Here is a 21,793-nt window from a genome sequence, read left to right as displayed (position 1 = left end):
GAAGGACCAGCTGTCCTGCAGCCATTTACCAGCCAATTGGCATTAATTCAAAGGAAATGGAGTACAAAAATAGGGAAGGATTGCTATAGCTGAACGTTGGAACAGGCTGTTGTGCCACATGTCTGCAAGGAGTCATACAGTTGCTTATAATTAAGTAAGGCATATCTTTGTTTGATCAACTGTTTAAAGTGAAATTTGCCTTTTAAATTCAAAGAGGTGTTTATCTGTTGGTTCTCTTTCAGGTTGAAGTAAAAGCTACAAAAAAGAGAAATCTTGTTGGTATTTGCCTCAATTGGGGATTACACGTTAAATTTAGTTATTCTGGTTCGGTCCGAGCTTTGTTTGATTGCCACCTCTAGGTGGCAGAAGGGACACATAAGCTCAGAAACTCCACCTTTTAGAGCGATGTCACTATGAAGGAGCAGACACAGAAGCTTTCCAAATGAAAGATGGCCTATTGAGCGAGCCTTCGAGCACTTAGTGAAGCAGGGAAAATGTCCTTGGTACTGTCAGCATTCCTTCCCAAGTACACCTTCAAACCAGAGTCTCTAACTCTCTCATGCCAACCACGAAGAGCTGCCTGACTGAATAGCTGGTGCTACTTCTTGACCTTATTCCCCCAATACGTGCCATTGCCCTCATTCCATGCCTTTGACGTTGATTCTGATCATGTACATGCCATTTGACCTTGCTCTTGCCCTTTGACCCCACTCCCAAAACTTTAGCCCAAATAGGGTCATTTGCACATGGGCAGCAAGTGTGATATCATTATGCAAAGAATTTAATGATATTGGCGCACATTTGTAGGCTTATCTGTGGCTTAGGGACTTTTATGACCAATAACTAATATCATTGGATCCATTTGAACATGTACAGGCAGCCATTTTGGCATTCATGCTGATCACTCCATTTGTTTTATGGTTCCCCAGTGCAGATCATAACAGGCATACTTTGAAATGGCGCATTTGACAAACTGAGGAAATACAATGAAATGGAATACTTAAGTGTCATTACTGTTGTAATGCGGCAAAATGTCAGCCGTTTTCACAAAGTTGTGCGAGCAGCAACGGGATGATAAGCACTTCAGTGTGAAGCAGTTAGGATCCAGCTTGGCCTCTTACCTTCTACAGCACTTCTCCAACTTTGTGCCCCCACCTTTTCCATTTGGCATTTATCCAGCCTGTTCTTTAACTTGAACTTAGTCACTCAGCAGAGATAGAGAAAAACTAGGGTTGCCTTCTGAACACATATGTACTAGAGATTCCAGGAATTAAACATGAGTCTACTAAGAAAGAAATGGAGAGAGAGAGAGAGAGACAGATGCATTCCGGCAGGCACAAAGGCAGAGATATTCACATCATTCCAGAAATCAGCACAAAGAAGGTAAAGCAAGAATGGATGCTGATAGATCTCTTCCTCAGGCGTTGAGCCTGGGTTCTATAAAATGGAGCATATACAGGTTCTCCTATCCTGTCTGTCCTGGTTTGATTTAATAGTTGGAATCTCCAAACCATTCTGTGGATTGGTTCTGGCAGAGTGATGGGGGTAGATTGCAGGTGACTTGTTGCTTGGGATTGAGGACGACGGCCTTGGTGTTAGTGATCCGCATTCATACTCCTTCTAAGCATGTGTAAAGGATGTTTAACCTATTTGTTAGAAGCTTTCAGCGGTCCCTTTAAGGTGTAAACTTGGAAAAAGAAAGCAACGTATCTGCTGCAAAAGCTTGACCTATGATAAGATTAGAAACAGGATTCAGAACAAATGTTAGTACTTCAATGAGCAGATTCAGGTCCTTAGCTGTTGTTTTCAGGCTGATGTCTTGAAAGCATGAGCACTCTTTCCTTGCCTTCTCAATAAATGTTTCATAATGACTTACATTTATACAGCACCTTTCATATCTATCAGATGTCCGAAAGTGTATTACAACCAATGAAATATTCCTGAAATTTTGTCACTGTTGTAAAATAAGGAATGTTGTAGCTAATATGTGTACAGCAAGCTCCCACAAACAACAATGTGATAATGAGCAGATAAACTGTTTATCTGGTGATGACTTTGAAATCAATACTAGCCAAGATGCCAGGAATAACTCCCCTGCCCTTCTTTGAAATAATGCTATTGGACATTTTAGGTCTACCGAAGGGGACAGATGTGACCTCAGTTTAATGTCTCCTCTGAAAAAAAATGGTCTGACATCACTGAAAAGATTATCTGCAGTCAAGTGGGAAGAAACTTAAAAATTAAAGTGTACAAAATAAAAAGACAGCAGCTGCATCTAAAATGGTTAACATCTGTGTCAGCAGATAGACAAGGATGGAGACAGGCCAAGTATTTTCAGAGAAAGCTCAACTCTTAAGCTGATTCTGATTAAATAGTCTGTACTTTGGATAAGTAAATTGGAACCAAATGTTGGCAAGAAGCAGAAACACCAGGCAAGATGATATTTTATTAAGTCCAGATTCATGGATAAAATAGGGACCAGGTGAAAGGAAATACCTGGATATTATTTCCAGCTTAATGCCTTCTCCAGCAGAAAGAGGGGAGACATCTGGTTAGCATTTCTATGGGTGAAACACCCCCACAGCTGGACAATGTGCACTGAGAGTTTATCTTCTGGAGCAAATGTATGTTAAAAAGGCCTGTGAATGGTATTATGACAGTCTGTCCTGAACAAAGACCTGTGATTCTATTCCTGGGGGAATAAGAATGCTGCAAAAAATAACAGTGAAAGGAAAGGAGGGAAATGTAGGTGATAGGCACATGTCCTGACAAGTGCCTTGTGCTATTTGTTCAAGTCAGCGTTGTGCCATGATTGGTCTTCGTTCTAGCTTGCAGCAGCTGCAGTTTCAGGAATGCTCCAAAATGCTGTGTCGAGTAATAGGATATCTGTTAGTAGGCGTTCCATTTGCTCGTGTGAAGATTTGCTGACTGAGTGGATCTCACGCACAGGTTAAGACACAGGCTAAATCCTTTCCACATCTACCAAGATCCAGTAATTGCTTACTGATGAAGGGTCGCTCTGTTTTTCTCCACAGATACTGCCAGAGCTGTTGAGTTTCTCCAGCACTTTCTCTCCTTCTTATGTATTGGAGTGGAATAAGGGAGTGGGAAATGGTGCCAGCCAATTACTCAGTTCATTATCAAAATCAAATTGAATAAACTGAAAATTCCATTCTATTTATATATTTGTGGATGTGTGTACCATTGAAAAGTGGCTATTTGCTTTGGTTATGATTGGACATATGTTTTCAAACAAATGTCAGCATTAATTGGTGATTATTAAAGGGGCACTGACTTGGTGATAAAATGTAAAGCAACACTTGCTTTTCATCAAGGAGCAGAGGGAGAAAAGCCAAATGTCATTTCATCATGAGATCTGTTGCTCAATGGGATAACGAATGTTTCCATGTAATTATACAATTATACAGTGCATTTGTAAAGGAGGATTAACTAATTACTTCATCATAAAGAAGTTTCCTTTAATTTCTATTACATTATTACATTAAATGTTGGTTAAACAAAAGAGCCAGAAGATACACTACCTTTTAAAAACTCATAGATGGAAGTATATTCTATACATTCAGCACTGAGTTAAACTCTATGCAGTTACAAGTTATTCCTCAATGTAGTGGCAATATAATTGTTAATTCCTCAATGTGAAAGTGATTATACATGAAATACATACAAATAGCTGTTGTACTGCAAACAACATTTTGTAGGACCAAATAAAAGCCAGAGAAGTTTGCTGGCCAACAATACAAATACCATACTATGACTTTTAGTTTGTATTTAAATCAGCCAGCATCTTACATGTGTATTACAAATTCACTACTGAATTTTTAGTCTCCCAACAAAACTACAAGTTGAATATCTCCTTCACATCACTCCACTTGATGTGAAGTTGTGTGTGGTTACATTTAAATATTGGATTAGATTATATTTAAAATGATAATTCAGGGGAAATGAATTTGGTGACATTTTGAGAATTTAAATTATTTTTCAAAATATGGGATTTTAAATGAAGCACTGGGACCAGTAAAAGTAACCATGGAGCTGTAAAATGGTTGGAATGACCCAATCTTCCTTTAAGGAAGAAAACCTTCTCTATATAAAAAAAACAAAAGAATTGCAACTGTTGGAAATCCGAAAGAAGAACAGAAATTGCTGAAAAACTCAACAGGTCTGGCAGCATCTGTGCAGACAGATCAGAGTTAACGTTTCTGGTCCAGTAACCCTTCTTCAGAACTGATGTTTCTCCAGCAATTTCCGTTTTTGTACCTTGACTAACATAGTTACTTGTCTAAATCTATTGGTGTTGACAAGAACCTTGCCATTAGGTTTGCCAAAAATCCATTTGCTGTACAGTTCAAACATAGTCATTTGTCAGCAAAGGCCACTAGTAGACCCACAGGTGCTTATTCTCTAGCACTACCGTAGCTACACAGGCACTGACATCCAATGTTGTCTGGAGCCGAGATACATCCAGTCCCAGCTCCCAGAAGCCTGAAGCCAAATAACTTTACAATAACTTATGATTGATTTAGGTTGAAGGATATGTTCTATTGGTTAACATGTTGGCTAATCCATCATTGTAGTTTCGAATAATGGGTCCCTCCCTGCCTCAGGTACCTGATTACTGATGCTGATACAAACCATTCTATCTCAAATCCTGTGAATTTGTTCATCTAGTTAATAATCAAACAAATGATACATGTAGTTTGACCCTTGCTAGATTCGTACCAGGTGCCAGAGGCCAATCTAAATGATCAGGTGAGCAGTACAGATTGCCATAAAAGTGTGACCTTAGGCCTATATCCCATTGAATTGATTGAGGGATAAATGTTGGACAGACCACCCTGTAGAAACACATCCACCCCCATTTTCTTTCAAATAGTGGCCATGAGATCTTTTACATCCACATGAGAGGGACCTTTGGCATAAAATTCCATTTGAAAGATGGAACCTCCAAAAGGGCAGAACCTGCTTTGTTCTGCACTGGAAGGACAATCTTGATTTTGTACTTTGGTGTTTGGAGTGGAACTCGAAACTACAGTTTTCTGACTCAGAAGAGAGAGTGCTACCACAAGAAGAGAAAAACTGAAAGAAAGTAAAAAACAGAATCATGGGAGAGGGAAGAAACTATGCTAAAGCCATTTATCCTTTCCCTGTTGTCCATGTAACAGACACACAATCTTAAAAAACATATGTTTAACATTTCGCCATTTCAGTGGCAGATTTCAAGAGTGTGCAACAGGTACGATAGACTCATAGAGGGATACAGCACAGAAACTCGCCCGTGCCAAACAGACGCCCCAATCTGACCTATTAACCCATATCCCTTCCTATTCATATGTTCATCTAGATGCCTTTTAAATGTTGTAATTGTACTAGCCTTCACCACTTCCTCTGGCAGTTTGTTCCATACATGCACCACCCTCTGCGTGAAAAAGTTACCCCTCAGGTCCCTTTTAAATCTTTTCCCTCACAATGTTAAACCAATGCCCTCCAGCTTGGGACTCCCCCGCCCCAGGAAAAAGACTTGGCTATTCAACCTATCCATGCCCCTCATGATTTTATCAACTTCTTTAAGGTCACCCTTCAGCCTCTGAAAGGCCCAGCCTATTCAGCCTGTCCCTATAACCTAAACTCTCCAGTATGATGTTTATTTGAAAACTGTGCTCACTTTGTGTTTGCCCAATCAGACCTTTTTTAATCAAATATACAATTTTGTTGCAATGGGTTGTAAGAGAATTTTAAAAAATCAGTGATGTATGAAAAATGTTATCAATTTATGTTGAAAACAGGTTATTCATGGGTCCTGTGACAAGCACTTTGAAATTTATGGCAATTTCTAAACATTAAAACTGTCCCTCATTGAGTTAATCTTGCGACTTAATGGAAATAAATATTGGGAAATGGTCAAAGGAGGCCATTGATTCTCTTGGTCAGTCAAAATCTACCGTGCTGAATGTATAGTAGAGGATACAGTGACAATATTTCAGTGTCTCTGTATTTACAATAAGAGAAATATGTAGATTCACAGAGACTTAGAGCCATTTACAGCACAGATGTCCATTTGGTCCATCTAGTTTATGCCAGCTCTTTGAAAGAGTGATTCAGTTAATCATTCACCATTATTTTTTCATCAAGCTGTGCAAGTTTGTTTTCCTTCAAATGCGCATGCAATTTCCATTTGGAATCATTTATCTTATATTTCCACCTGCCTTGTTAACAGTGAGCTTCAAACTATTACCACACTATGATAAAGGTTTATAATATATTATCATTTCAGAAATTGGAATTTTAAAATTGAGGCAGATTTGATTTTGATCTCAGTTCTGTGTAGATAAGTCAGAAAGTCTTTTGCAACAGTGATCTAAATAAATCATTTCCAAGAAAGTGAATAGTTCTTTTACGTGCCTTGTGGGATGCATGTGATGTTAATTGGTGAAATGTTTATATTGCTGAGTTTGCAACAGAGAAAACAGATGTGGGAACCTGAGGGTCGCAATGCCCCAGGCAAGGGGTGAGGTTGAGAGAGTAGGACCTTCATGGTGATCTCAGCCAGTGCAAGAATTGAATCACACTCTGCAATGCAAGTCAGCCTTCCAGCCAAATGAGCTAACCAGCTCCCTGGAATGTGAGTGTCTCTGGCAATGGCAGTATTTGTTGCCCATCCCCTATTGCCTTTGAACCAAGTTGTTTCCCAGGCCATTTTAGAATTTTAACATTCCCATTTTTAAGAAGCACCCACATTGCTATGAGTCTGGAGTCACATGTAGGCCAGGGTAACAATAGACATTAGTGAACCAGATTTTTTTTAGAAAACAAAGATCCAGGATATTTGACAAGGTTATGATCACTGAGACTAGCTTTACATTCCTGATTTGTGAATTGAATTCAGCTTTCATTGAATTCACCAACTACCACGGTGAGATTTGAACCCATGACCCTAGAGCATTATGCCTAGGCCCCTGGCTTACAAATCCATTAAGCCACCAAATGTGATATCAATTCAGAAGAATGAGGCATTCTCGGGTTAAGAAACCTTTTGTGAATATGTTCAATGACTTACCACCGTGGTAACCGAACTGCAAAAATTTAAATGATCAAACCAGTTTTCATTTTGGGATTGGACTTTTCCAGTATTACTAACAGCTGCAATCATAACAATGCTTGCATTAAAGTCCTTCCTCACATTATCTATGCATCTCTTATCCAAAACCTTAGACCTGTTTCTCTTCATCCTTTTACTACTCACTCATAGTAACAGTTTATCCTTGTTTTTCTTAAATAAATCAATCATAATCATGTACACCTCGATCAAACTTTCCTTTGATCTCCTTTGCATCAAGGAGAACAATCCTAACTGTTCCAAAGTAATCTTTGCAGGTAAAATCATCTCTGCCCTCAATCATTCTGGTAAATCTCCTCTGCACATTTTTCCTGAAGTTGGATGTCCAGAACTCCAGATGTGGTCAAATCAGAGCTTTACTAATGATGGAACTGAATGCATTTTCATTATTATTGACAGTTCTGCAGGATAATTTCATCAGCAAAGCTGCTGAAGGTCCTAGGAACGGTGATACTGTATCCATCACAGATGTGGGATTACGCCTTGGTCAATACATTTTTCAAACTTGCCACCATGCTGGTGGAAGATTTGTCAACTCTGGTTACTTGTATTCTTAGAGATCTCATCACATGACTTCCTAGCTTCACTAAAAATTTCCCATCTCCAATATTGTTATTGTTAATAAGTGAAACAGATTTTAAAAATGGAAACAAACATACAATTAATTTTTCCTGCCTCCCTAGTGATTTTACTCCAAGGTGCCAACACTGGAAATAAATCCTGAATTTGTGGCAACACGAAGTTGATGAATAGAAGCTATCATATGAATCATAATATCAAATGGAATGATATCAACCCCATAAAAATAGCCTGTGAATAGCTTGGGACATTTCTAATTTTATTAATGTTGTTATACAAATGCAAGCAAGTGTTAGAAGCACATTAGTGCTGTTCAATAGTCTCTGTATGCAGTATAACTGCAGTCATAGAATGCAGGATTACATGCACGTTACTTAGTTCAGCTGGCTTGCTGGATTCACATATTTCTTTGTATAATTACTCTAACTTGCCCCCACCCTCCTTTGTAAAATATTGTAATCAACGTCAAAACCATATTAATAATCCCATTCAATCCCAAAAAATGAGGGCACCCTTAATTTATTTAAATACATACTTTTTGCAATGAGAAACACAATTCACTCACCTGTTCAATTTAAGAGTTTGTAACCATCCTAACTTAAAGTCAATTCACTTCAGTTCCAAACGCCTTGAATGAAATAAGTTGCAAAATATTTTAAACTCTGTCTTTTATGCATGCAGATGAAAAATTGAAATTCCCTCAGGAATAAATGCTCATTTGCAACAAGTGACAAGGAAAGACTTGGTTTTTGATAGCAGCTTCTTTTCTCCCTGTGGCTACAGTGGAGGATTTGACAGAAAGAGTGAGAAACAGTAGGAAGCTGGAGGGAACCCAAGACTCTCAGTCTGTGGGAGGAGTTCCCTTGGTAAGCTACTCACATTCAGGAGATGACAGTGTCAGTGATATATGCTTCTCCTTGCAGGCTGAATACAACAAGCTGGAATGTGAATCTACCTAACAGGCAAAGTAATTCCATGAGAAGAAAAGGAATGCTCAGGCATAAGCCTTGCAGTTAGCACACTCAACTCTCCTTTTCATTGCAGTGTTTTGATTTGACTTTGCAAGTGGAGGTAGCAGCAGGGAGAATCTTTACCTTGTAGGAAGGAATCTCCATGGTCATATCGCCTAAGCAAAATTGTCCTGATCTATATCATTTGTAAAACATAACAGCAATCTCTACAACTAGCTGATGTAGGCTCCATATTAAAGGGTATTTAATTGTAATGTGTGCCACCTTGTGCTGAATCCTCATTACCTCTTTAAAAAACAAACTAAGGACTACTGTGGTGCAGTGGTAGTGTGTCTACCTTTGAGCAAAGTGAGCTGACTTCAAGTTTCACCTGCTCCAGAGCTTTGTAATAGCATCTCTAAACAGGTTAATTATGAAACTATTGAAACAAAATAATTGACAGATAGCTTTTTAGAGGCAGGAGGAAAATATCTGCTCATGCTGAAGGGAAGCAAAAAAGCCGATTGACCATCCACACAGGGGCCTGCAGTGAAAGTGCACCACCAGGAACAAAAGGGGTTAAGCTGTGAGGACAGTTGCACAATGGCCTTATACTCCTTAGAGTATAGAGGATTAAAGGTGATCTAACTCAGATGTTGAAGATGATTAAAGAAGTTGATAGGGTAGATAGAAAAAACATTTTCTTTTGTGGAGGAGTCCAGAATCAAAACTGAGAAATGTTATAAGTGTAGGAAATATGGGAAAATGTGCAGTTGTTCACCTTGGCATGAAGTATAAAACTAAACAAGTTATTACTGAAACACAGAATGATTAAATGCAAAATTCTGAGCTGCAATTGGGCCAGGACGTTCATGTATATGAGTCACAAAATGCTAAGATGCAGGAATGGTAAATAGTCAAAAAGGATAATATAATGCAGTTTTTTAATTACGAGTGGATTGAACAGAAAGGTAATTTCCAAAAGAAGAGTAATTGGACTTGAAATGTTCACTGTTCCTTTCGGCACAGATGCTCCGAGACCTGCTGAGTTTCTCTAGCATTCTCTGCATGTATTTCAAATTTCTAACATCCACAGTATTTGCATTTATAAAAGTACAGATGTTATGTTTTAGATATACAGTGATACCATGTCTTGAATACTCCATGCAGTTTTGGCATCCTTATTTCAGGAAGGATGCAAATGCATCAGAGATGATTCATGGAAGGTTTACTAAGGGGATACCATCTGAGTGTGTTGTCCTACAAGGAAAGAGGATAGGCTGGACCTTCTTCCACTGGAGCTCAGTGAGTGAGGATGCCTTGCCTGAAGTGTATAAAATCCAGAGTGGTCTGACAAGGTGAATGGGGTAAGAATACTTCCTCTCATGGGTGAGTTCAGAACTTGGGGGTTTGATGTTTTAAAAACAAGGCTTGCGTTTTTAGGACAGAGATGATGGGAATTTTTTCTCTGTTGTACGACTTTGGAACTCTTTGCCTCACAAGTCGGTGGAGTTGAAGTCATGGAATATTTTTCAGGCTAAAGTCAATAGATTCTTGTTAGGCTAGAGAATCAAAGGGTATGGGCATTGAGAGGAATGTAGAACTTGTTGATATGACACAATGCAGCTACTGAGCATCATTGGTGGAGGGAGTGGATTTTTGTAGATGCCAATCAAGCAGGGGCTGCTTTTTCCTGGATAGTGTCAAGCTTCTTGAATGTTGTTGGAGCTGCACTCATCAAGGCAAGGACAGTATTCTATCACACTCCTGACTTGTGTCTTGTAGGTGGTTGACAGGCTTTGGGTGAGTTACACACTGTATATTCTTTAGCTCTCTTTATATAACTAGTTCAGTTCAGCTTATGGTCAATGATAACCCCCAGGATTTTGATAATAGGGGATACAATGAAGGTAATGCCATTGAATGTCCAAGGGTCAGTAATGGTTAATTTGTCTCTTGTTGGAAATGGTCCTTGTCTGGTACATGTAACACAACTGTTACTTGCCATTTCTCAGCGCAACCAAATATTGTTCATGTCTTCCTGCATTTGGATGTAGACTGCTTCAGTCTTTGATGCATTGTGAATGGACTGAACTTTGTGTAGTTATCTGCAAACATCCCTATTTTGGTCCTTATGATGGAGGAAAGATCATTGATGAAGCAGCTGAAGGCTTTTGGGCTGAGGACATTGTCCTGAGGAATTCCTGCTGAGTTATCCTGGAGCTGAGATATTTGACTTCAAAGAACCACTATCACCTTTCTGTGGGACCTTTGGAGGAGGCTGAGATGGTTCATCCACTCAATAGTTCTGGCTGATGATTATTACACATACCTCATATCTTTTGTCTTGGTGTACTGGGCTACCTCATTATAAAGGTTTAGATGTTATGTGTCCTCCCTCAGTGAGTTGTTTCATTGTCCACCGTCACACATGACTCGATGTGGTAGGACTGCAGAGTTTAGATCTGAGTCACCCAAAATTATTGCTATAGACCCACAGAACGACTACTGTTTGGGAGTCTGTACACTATTCATATCAATGTCTTTTTTCCCCTTGTTGTCTTTTGCCTCCTCCCAAGTGGACTCTACATCATCCAAGCATAGTTCATCTGCTACGGCACCAGCTTTTTTTATCCTTCCTGTTTTCCTGAAAGGTCAAATATCCCTGAATGTCAAGTTTCCAGTTTTGATCTTCTTGTAACCATATTGAAACAAGAGGACAGAGCCTGACAAAGAAACACTTACATTTTGAAAACACCATTCACCACCTCAGGATGTCCCAACTTGACTTTCAGCCTACAGTTAAAGCATATTCAAGTCTCATCACTGTTGTCACGTGGTAAACATGGCAACTCATTTTTGCTTGTAGCAAACTTCCATGAACAGCAAGGCAATGATGACCAGATACCAATGAGATTTCTCTAAAAGTAATCCATCATAGGTAACATGGCAAAAATAAAAGTGGTTCTTTTCTCTGCTGCTTTCAAGACCAAAAGTTGACTTAATGTGTTGAATAATAATTCTCAGAGACCTCTTTTCATTTAGTTATTGTAGGATTTTATTGTACATCATTTAATATCTGCCACCTTAGCCACAATGGCAGGTTAATGAATACCATTACAACAAATTCAGTTTCAGGTCTGCTTTCCAACTGTTTCCTGACAGAGAATCATAGGTAAATAATCAGACAGCTCTGGTTCATTACAGCAAAGGCACAGCAGATATAATGGTCATATCACCCACTCTCCCTATCTTCATGTTACATTTCCACACATTTATTGTTCTCTATTGTACTTGAGATGCTCAGCTCTGTCTTTAGTTTTCACTCACTGCTCAATTCACTTCCCCAACATTTTGTGACAGTGTGCTAGTCCTTACCTGTGACCAATACTGCCTTTTAGTGTGGCTCTCTATTGGTCAATTTGTCCTGTTGGAACACAGTAGGAGCATTTGTAAATTTGTCAAGGTCCCACGTACTTTGCAGCATTTCGAACATAGAACATAGAACAGTACAGGACAGGAACAGGCCCTTCAGCCCATCATATCTGTGCCAAACATGATACTATTCTAAATTAAATTATTTCTAAACACTTCCTGGACTATCCACAATAAATGTCAAAGGATACATGGTGCCAGTCACTGCAGCTGGCAGACATCCATCTGTTTGTGAAGGCAATTCCTTTTTGGATGCTTGATAGACAGGTGTCAAGATTGAAGGCATCAATGGGACTCATTGTAACCTAATCTACTTCCCCCAGATTGAAATGGAACTCTATACCGATTTCAAAAATTCCAACATTATAACAGTAACTACATTTCCAAAAGTACATCATAGTCTATAAATTACATAAGACATGGTGATCCGTACAAAACAATGTAAATTCAAGTCTTTCTTCCTCTAGGTTATAAAATTGAGCAGACTGTATAACAGTGTTATCACCAATCTAGTCAGTTTTTCATCTGTGTTTATTTGTAGCCTTTGCCTTTCAGAGCTGAAATGAGCAATCTGAGATATTGGTGTTTCTTATTTTATATCTCATATATCTTATTTCTTATCTTATATTAAGGAGTATGCAATAACTTAGATACTACATTTCCTCTTCCCCTACCCTCAACCGCAACTATCTTAATCTTGTACACACAGCAGCAATACCCCTCCAGACAACATCATTAACCGGCATTTAGATTTGTGCTAAAACAGCCAGAGTTGAACAGTGTGATGCTGGAAAAGCACATCATCTGAAGAGCAGGAGAATCGATGTTTCAGGCATAAGCTCTTCATCAGGAGTGAGGCTTGTGGGCCAAGGGGCCTGAAAGAACAACAGTCAGCCCTGTTTTCAGTTCTGTGGCATCATGAGTGAAGAACACATGGAACAGTGAATGTTCACACAAGAATGCAATGATCTATTTTTACTTCTCAGCCTATGTAATCATTTCCCCTGCACCCACCAATCCCACCTCTCTCCCACTCCGAAGAACAATTATAATAGAGGTTTCATTATAGAAAGAACTGACTTAATGTTTATGTCATATCTTTCAAGACCCAAAAAAAGATATGGAGTAATATCCTACCTCAGCACACTAATCCAAGCATTTTAAATAAAAGGTGAGGGATGCAATGTAAGAAAGAAGCCTCCAGGAATTTCTTGCAATCATTACAGGCTTCTGTATATTACTTCTGAGATGATTAAAAATGTGGTCAAATGATCAAGTGTAAATTCCAAGTTGCAATCATCAGAGGATTTAGAGATGATCGCTGGATTGTGAGTAGATGTCAGAGGATTGTCGGTTGAGCTGAGCTGCTATTGGCGGATCTTTATGTTGCTTCGGCTCAACACCAAGTCATTGTCTAGACAACCAGAGCTATGACCTCAGCAAGTGCCTATGCCCTAGGCTAACTGTGAAGTAGAATGAAGAAAGTACACCAGTCAATCAGACCTGTGAAGATGATCTCTTAGATTGTTGTGGGTTCCAAGCAGTAGATATCCACTGTCAGTGGTTAGCACTGCTGCCTTATAACACTAGAGATCCACGTTTGATTCCAGCCTTGGGTGACTGTCTGTGTGGGGTTTGCATGTTCTCCTTATGTCTGTGTGGGTTTCTGCTGGGTGTTCTAGTTTCCTTCCACAGTTCAAAAATGTGCAGGTTTGGTGGATTGGCCATGCCAAACTGTCCATAGTGTTCAGGATTGTGCAGGCTAGATGGGTTAGCTATGGTGGATGCAGATTTATGGGGATAATGCTGTTTGGAAGGTCAATGGGCTGAATGACCTCTATCTGCACTGTAGGGATTTTATTATTCACTTGTTGCTTCAGAATGAATGTAAATAGTGTCCTGCATGAGTAGAAAATGTCTTTGTTTGTAAACTAATTCTAAACTAAGCCAGTGATGAGGAGCTGATTGCCTCTTTCTGAATTGAGTAGTGGCAAGACCATTATTCATGGATATATTAGCCAAGTGGTTAAAAACCCTGGACTAGTAACATAAAGAGGGTATTATTCAAATATGATTGCAACAAGTACATTAATTTTTAAAAAATCTTTAAGCTTTTGGCTTGGCATCAGGAAAATAATTGCGAAGATCATAACAATTCCAAATGTCTCTCAGGGAAGAGAACCTTCCATCTCCACCTGATTTGTCCAACATGAGACTGCACTTCCACACCATTTGGCTATTTAGTTTATCAGTGAATCTTGCTATGTCAGTGTTGTGTGAACAGTGATCGCATGTGTTCTACAATGTTCAGTGGGGACTGCAGTTGCCATTTGAAGCACACATACAGTATGTATTATTTTAGGCTCATTTTGTGCTGTTGGTGACAGGAAGCACATCAGACACCGGATGTCCAATCTAGTGCACCATCTACAAATTAATTATGAGGAATTAAGCAGTCCAATTAATATGTTAAGGACAATCTTGAATCATTCTTCAGTTTTTACATGAGAATCAAAAAGTACAGCTTGTAAATTCAGAGCTACAGTAGTAAGCAGCTGCAGGTTTCCTACAACAGCTCATAAACTCTACAGCAGCTGGAAACATTTATAAATGAATGCAGTGATTTACATACAAACTTGGGCAGGAGTTTGGATTTCAGAAAAGATCTTGTCCTCTGGGCCTCCTCCCTTAGCAGACAGTTTCATGATGCTTTCCAGACTCTTTATCAGGTGTTTCTTGACTGAGGTGTTTGGGAAATAGGTTTGAAAGGACTGATGCTGCAGTTCGAATCACCTACAAAACATGGTGAAACAAAGTTATGCATTTAGAATCATTGAGAATGTGGAAGGATAGAAGAGGTCACCCAGCCCCATTATGCCAATGCTTTTAATTTGTGATTTTTCTTTTGCTTTTGGTGCTCTTCCCCATTTACCCATTCTCCCACTGAATCTGCCCACACTTGTGTTTGGAATAACTTTGATAGCCTCTGGTATCTCCTCCAGGTGGGCACACTTCATTTATGACATCTCCATACTCCTCCATTTCTGCGATCATGTGTGTCCTCCTTTTCATCTCTCTACCAGTGGTAGCTGTGCTTTCAGCTCCAAGGCCCCAAAATCTGGAATTCCCTCCCTAAGCGTCTTCACCTCTGTCTCCTACTCTAAGATGCTCCTTTGTCAAGGAAATTACTTAGTCTAAGACTTCAAGTCTTGCTTCAAGTAGCTTTATTTTTCATGAATTCACAGAGAGGCTGAGAGAGTCTCCAATGTCTAACAGCACTCTCCCGAGCTGAACAGTCAGCCTATACTTATACAATGATACAAACTACTTTGCTTACATTCTGCAATTTAAAATAATTCAAGATAAAGCTAAGCACGGTGCAGCTATTGCCTTGTTGCTCAAGGACAGAAAAGCTAACGAGCTCAGGAAGCATCCCTACTAACGAGCCTTTGGTATACTCCCTATATTTCATCAAATTATAATTACGCAACCTCAGTCTTTATCTCCAGCAGTATTTCCCCATTAAAGTGAGAGGCTGAGAGCCAAGATAGCTTTTATCTTGGTCAAATATCCCATCATGCAACAATATGCCAAGTTCTTACTACTTCCACATTCTTAAATACTACCTTGACAAAGCTGACTTACTGTCTCATTATGAGAGTTAAGAATTGAGTTTGCGGTCTTGGGCTGAATCTGGAGGTGTCTAGGAATAGTGGGAGGGATCTGCATACAGGAGTCCCACTCCCTTTGCAGGCAGATTTCTCATTCGCCAGTAGGAGGGCATGAATTACACAGATGGGAAAAATTAAAACTCAGTAACAATTATTTGAAGTTAGAGCTGAATTCAGACAGACCCTATTTTGACTGTCCTAATGGCCTAACCCTAGAGAGTTTGATTAGCTTAGTTGGCTGGGCAGCTAGCTTGCAATAGAATGAAACCAACAACATGGGTTCAATTTCTGCACCGACTGAGGTTACTGTGAATCGCTTTACCAATCTCCCCTCTTGCCTGAGGCACGGGGACTTCAGTTTAAACCACAAGCAGTCCTATAATGAGAGAGCAGACCTGTAATTCAATAGAACTATGGTGGTGACCTCACAATGTGCTATGATATTATGGAGGGTATGTAAACACTGTTGGATGGTGGATAAGCTATGTTTCAATGATCTGAAGTTATTTAGATTCTCTGCCCATTTAACATGGGAAAAATACTGCTGAAGTGCTAGCTTGATAAGCCATCTTGTTTTGTGAAGAACAAACAAACTATTATTCTGTACCTCCAGTTGCAATAGATTTCATTGTTAATATTTAACAAATATCGCCATTACAGCTAAGCCCACTAGGATGCTTGGCTGAGATTCAAGAATCTCCAAAACCATTTATGTCAGTGCAGGAGATTGAGTTTACATTTTGATTGATATGTTTAAGAGGATGTTAAAAGACTAGCTGTCTTTGATGTGTTCAGGAAAAGTCTTTTTTACAATACATTGACCATTTTAGGGGATTTAAAATCTTTAAATGGGTTTCATGAATAAGACTTCATTTTTCAATGCCAGTGTAAATGAATGACAGCTTGCTTAGATTGTTACAAGTGTTTTTCTCATATCCACATGCTGCTGATCTTTGTCAATGGTGGATACTGGATAGGTGGCTATAACTAGCATGGAGTATATAAGGAGGCAAGGTGGCACGGAGCTATGAGGTAGTGTGGGAGTGAGGAGCGGAAGAAAAGACTGATGTCTAGAGTATTTAACAAAAATGTTTCAAAGAATTGAAACAGGCCTTCTAACCAGCCTACGTTGGCACTTACCCATTTCTCCATTCACCCCCAAACTGTCTCCAGATGTGACAGGTCTTACCCAATCACACCTCCACTCCCTCATAGAGTGAAAATCATACATGTATGGGTATTGTTTCCATGGAGGTGGGTCTGTCAAATCAGGAGATTCCCTTACACAAGCTTCCCAAATCCAAAGTAGAAATGTAGCCCTCGATGTCAATTCTTTTTGATAATTCTATTGTGAATCATATCAACAAATTTCATTACCATTAATGGTGATATATTGCTCTGTGAGACTGATACCCACACATCATCTCAACACTTACATTAAAGTATACTGGGTTTGAGGGTGAGCAACTAATTAGTGTGTGACTGGCAGGTGTCATACTACTTTGTCCTTTTGTAAAAAAGATTAAAGTCAAGAACACAGAATAGAAAACCTAGCATCTATGAGCGTTGCAGAAAAGACGTCATAGTGATGCATCAGCGCTGGAGAAGCAGTAGATAAGTTCAGGTTAATACTTAAATTAATCCATTTATAATTTAAACTGATCAAATAATTAGCTGCAAAGAATAATTTAACTTGATTAAACACATAAACTTTAATTAGTTAGATCAATAAAACCACGTTAGATAGAGCTAGCAGTCCAGGTAGCATGCCACAACTGCAGCTTGTGGGGAATTTATGGATAGATTTACAATCCTCACCATTTCCATCTGGAAGAATTGTCTGAATCTCAAGGAGCATATATTAGGCAATGAGGGAGTTGGTTGGGAGTCAAACAGTCAGGGTAGGCAGGGACAAGGTAGGACTAATAAATTAAACTGCATTTATTTCAATGCAAGGGGCCTAACAGGGAAGGCAGATGAACTCAGGGCATGGTTAGGAACATGGAACTGGGATATCATAGCAATTACTGAAACATGGCTCAGGGATGGGCAGGACTGGCAACTTAAAGTTCCAGGATACAAATGCGACTGGAAGGATAGAAAGGGAGGCAAGAGAGGAGGGGGAGTGGCATTTTTGATAAGGGGTAGCATTACAGCTATGCTGAGGGAGGATATTCCCGGAAATACATCCAGGGAAGTTATTTAGGTGAAACGGAGAAATAAGAAAGGGATGATAACCTTATTGGGATTGTATTATAGACCCCTTAATAGTCAGAGGGAAATTGAGAAACAAACTTGTAAGGAGGTCTCAGCTATCTGTAAGAATAATAGGGTGGTTATGGTAGGGGATTTAACTTTCCAAACATAGACTGGGACTGCCATAGTGTTAAGGGTTTAGATGGAGAGGAATTTGTTAAGTGTATACAAGAAAATTTTCTGATTTAGTATGTGGATGCACCTACTAGAGAAGGTGCAAAACTTGACCTACTCTTGGGAAATAAGGCAGGGCAGGTGACTGAGGTGTCAGTGGGGGAGCACTTTGGGGCCAGCGACCATAATTCTATTAGATTTAAAATAGTGATGGAAAAGGATAGATCAGAATTGGAGAAAGGCCAATTTTGATGATATTAGGCAAGAACATTTGAAAGCTGATTGGGGGCAGATTTTCGCAGGCAAAGGGACGGCTGGAAAATAGGAAGCCTTCAGAAATGAGATAACGAGAATCCAGAGAAAAGATATTCCTGTTAGGGTGAAAGGAAAGGCTGGTAAGTATAGGGAATGCTGGATGACAAAAGAAATTGAGGGTTTGGTTAAGAAAAAGAAGGAAGCATATGTAAAGTATAGACAGGATAGATCGAGTGAACCCTTAGAAGAGTATAAAGGAAGTAGGAGTATACTTAAGAAGGAAATCAGGAGGGCAAAAAGGGGCCATGAGATAGTTTTGGCAAATAGAATTAAGGCGAATCCAAAGAGTTTTTACAAATACATAAAGGACAAAAAGGTAACTGGGGAGAGAATAGGGTCCCCCAAAGATCAGCAAGGCGGCCTTTGTGTGGAGCTGCAGAAAATGGGGGAGATACTAAATGAGTATTTTGCATCAGTATTTACTGTGGAAAAGGATATGGAAGATACAGACTGTAGGGAAATAGATGGTGACACCTTGCAAAATGTCCATATTACAGAGAAGGAAGTGCTGGATGTCTTGAAACGGGTAAAGGTGGGTAAATCCCCAGGACCTGACTAGGTGTACCCTAGAACTCTGTGGGAAGCTAGAGAAGTGATAGCTGCGCCTCTGGCTGAGATATTTGTATCATCGATAGTCACAGGTGAGGTGCCGGAAGACTGGAGGTTGGCTAACGTGGTGCCACTTTTTAAAAAGGGTGGTAAGGACAAGCCATGGAACTATAGACCAGTGAGCCTGACCTCAGTGGTGGGCAAGTTGTTGGAGGGAATCCTGAGAAATGGGATGTACATGTATTTGGAAAGGCAAGGACTGATTAGGGATAGTCAACATGGCTTTGTGTGTGGGAAATCATGTCTCACAAACTTGATTGAGTTTTTTGAAGAAGTAACAAAGAGGATTGGTGAGGGCAGAGCAGTAGATGTGATCAATATGGACTTCAGTAAGGCGTTCGACAAGGTTCCCCATGGGAGACTGGTTAGCAAGGTTAGATCTCATGGAATACAAGGAGAAGTAGCCATTTGGATACAGAACTGGCTCAAAGGTAGAAGACAGAGGGTGGTGGTAGAGGGTTGTTTTTCAGACTGGATGCCTGTGACCAGTGGAGTGCCACAAGGATCGGTGCTGGTTCCTCTCCTTTTTGTCATTTACATAAATGATTTGGATGCGAGCATAAGAGGTACAGTTAGTAAGTTTGCAGATGACACCAAAATTGGAGGTGCACTGGCCGCGAAGATGGGTTACCTCAGATTACAATAGGATGTTGACCAGATGGGCCAATGGGCTGAGAAGTGCCAGATGGAGTTTAATTCAGATAAATGCAATGTGCTGCATTTTGGGAAAGCAAATCTTAGCAGGACTTATACACTTAATGGTAAGGTCCTAGGGAGTGTTGCTGAACAAAGAGTGCAGGTTCATAGCTCCTTGAAAGTGGAGTCACAGGTAGATAGGATAGTGCAGAAGGCATTTGGTATGCTTTCCTTTATTGGGTCAGAGTATTGCGTACAGGAGTTGGGAGGTCATGTTGCGGCTGTACAGGACATTGGTTAGGCCACTGTGGAATATTGCGTGCAATTCTGGTCTCCTTCCTATCGGAAAGATGTTGTGTAACTTGAAAGGGTTCAGAAAAGATTTACAAGGATGTTGCCAAGGTTGGACAATCTGAGCTACAGGGAGAGGCTGAACAGGCTGGGGCTGTTTTCCCTGGACCGTCGGAGACTGAGGGGTGACCTTATAGAAGTTTACAAAATTATGAGGGGCATGGATAGGGTAAATAGGCAAAGTCTTTTCCCTGGGGTCGGGGAGTCCAGAGCTAGAGGGCATAGGTTTAGGGTGAGAGGGGAAAGATATAAAAGAGACCTACAGGGCAACCTTTTCACACAGAGCGTAGTACGTGTTTGGAATGAGCTGCCAGAGGAAGTGGTGGAGGCTGGTACAATTGCAACATTTAAGAGGCAAATGGATGGGTATATGAATAGAAAGGGTTTGGAGCGATATGGACCGGGTGCTGGCAGGTGGGACTAGATTCAGTTGGGATATCTGGGTGGCATGGATGGGTTGGACTGAAGGGTCTATTGCCATGCTGTACATCTCTATGACTCTAAGACTGGGATGGGCTTTACTTAAACTGGCTGGGATCTGTGCATTTGCAAATTGAATCACTTGATTATTCAAACTGCATCAAATCTCTGGGATTAAATGGAGTGTTAGACTAAAGATGGGGAATGGGAAGATTCAAGAAAGGATACGTTCAAATGCAGGAAGGGAAATATCAAGGTCAAAGAGTAGAGTAGCAAATTAAACAAAAATAAGCTAGATAGGTCAAGTAGGGACAGAGAGCATAACTAAAGTAATATGACATTGTGAGTAAAGTGTCACTATTGAAACATAGGGCAGGATATTTCAGAGAGCCTGGTTTCCCACCCCACCAGCTGGAGTCACACTATGAAGTGATAATTGGCTGGAGATGGGACTCTTGCCTTCACTCAAGTGGAAGTCCCACCTCAGAGAGCTGCTGGACAGTCAGTCTGCCTGGTGGCTCTTTTGTCTTAGTTGCACAAGAGGCAGTGGTGCCTTTGACTGGGATTACAGGCTGTTTTATTATCTACGTGGACACGGAGAGTGATTCCCAAGACAGGGTGGTCAGTGTGACCTGGAAAGTTGGAAAGATGGCAGTAGTGAATTTAATGGAGTGCCAGGGTTGTATGAGCACATGTAGGGGGTTAGACCTTTGGGATAAGTGGGGTATCCAATAACAAAAGGGAATCATTGGTGGTGGAGCCATCCCTTTTAACCAGAGACTGGAGCAGGCTGAGGTGAGTGGCTTCCCCTAATCCCTGAACACCTACGTATGTAAAAATTGAGAATGTGCATGATTGATCTCTTTAAGTGGCCAATAATAAGCCATTTAAGGACTTTGGCTGTTACAAGGACAGGAAAACCAGTTTAGACCATGCCAGGCCCCTCTGGAGTTATGGACAAGTTGGGAGGGTGTGACAAGACTGTGGGAACAAAGCCCTGATGAATGCCTTATGGCTGAAACATCGATTCTCCTGCTCCTCGGATGCTGTCTGACCTGCTGTGATTGTCCAGCACCACACTCTTGAGTGGGAACAAAAGGACAGGAATGGGGTATTCAGAATAGTTTGAGGGTTACTGAGAAGTCAGTTTTAGAAAATTGGACAAAGGTCATTAGAGGAGAAGGTTTCCACTTTTAAGCTGCTCGTCAGTCAAGTACTTCAGAGCTTCTTTGCTCTGCTCCTTCCCAAAAAAGGTGTTAAGGAGCAATTGTAATCAGTTAGGACTCAGGAGATGCTCTGGCAACCAATAGGTGTAGCTAAAG

The 21,793-nt window shown here is 40.2% G+C and overlaps 2 protein-coding genes across 2 annotated transcripts in view; both read right to left on the bottom strand.

Annotated features, from left to right (window-relative positions):
* Positions 1-8,460, bottom strand: part of col7a1l (collagen type VII alpha 1-like) — a 432,947-nt gene extending 424,487 nt beyond the window's left edge. Inside the window, exon 1 of the mRNA XM_087999395.1 lies at positions 8,280-8,460. The gene's annotated coding sequence lies outside the window, so the exon portion shown is untranslated. The remainder of the gene's footprint in view (positions 1-8,279) is intronic.
* Positions 8,461-11,698: 3,238 nt separating this feature from the next.
* Positions 11,699-21,793, bottom strand: part of LOC122561825 (uncharacterized) — a 65,917-nt gene continuing 55,822 nt past the window's right edge. Inside the window, exon 9 of the mRNA XM_087999391.1 lies at positions 11,699-14,892. Coding sequence (XP_087855517.1) covers positions 14,788-14,892 — 105 coding nt within the window. The 3' untranslated portion in view covers positions 11,699-14,787. The remainder of the gene's footprint in view (positions 14,893-21,793) is intronic.

This window comes from Chiloscyllium plagiosum, unplaced genomic scaffold (genome assembly GCF_037043375.1).
Source record: "Chiloscyllium plagiosum isolate Xiang-an unplaced genomic scaffold, Cpla_swu_hap1 HiC_scaffold_23, whole genome shotgun sequence".
Taxonomy (NCBI): domain Eukaryota; kingdom Metazoa; phylum Chordata; class Chondrichthyes; order Orectolobiformes; family Hemiscylliidae; genus Chiloscyllium; species Chiloscyllium plagiosum.
The sequence above is the reverse complement of the archived record's forward strand: the minus strand, read 5'-3'. Positions and strand labels throughout refer to the sequence as shown.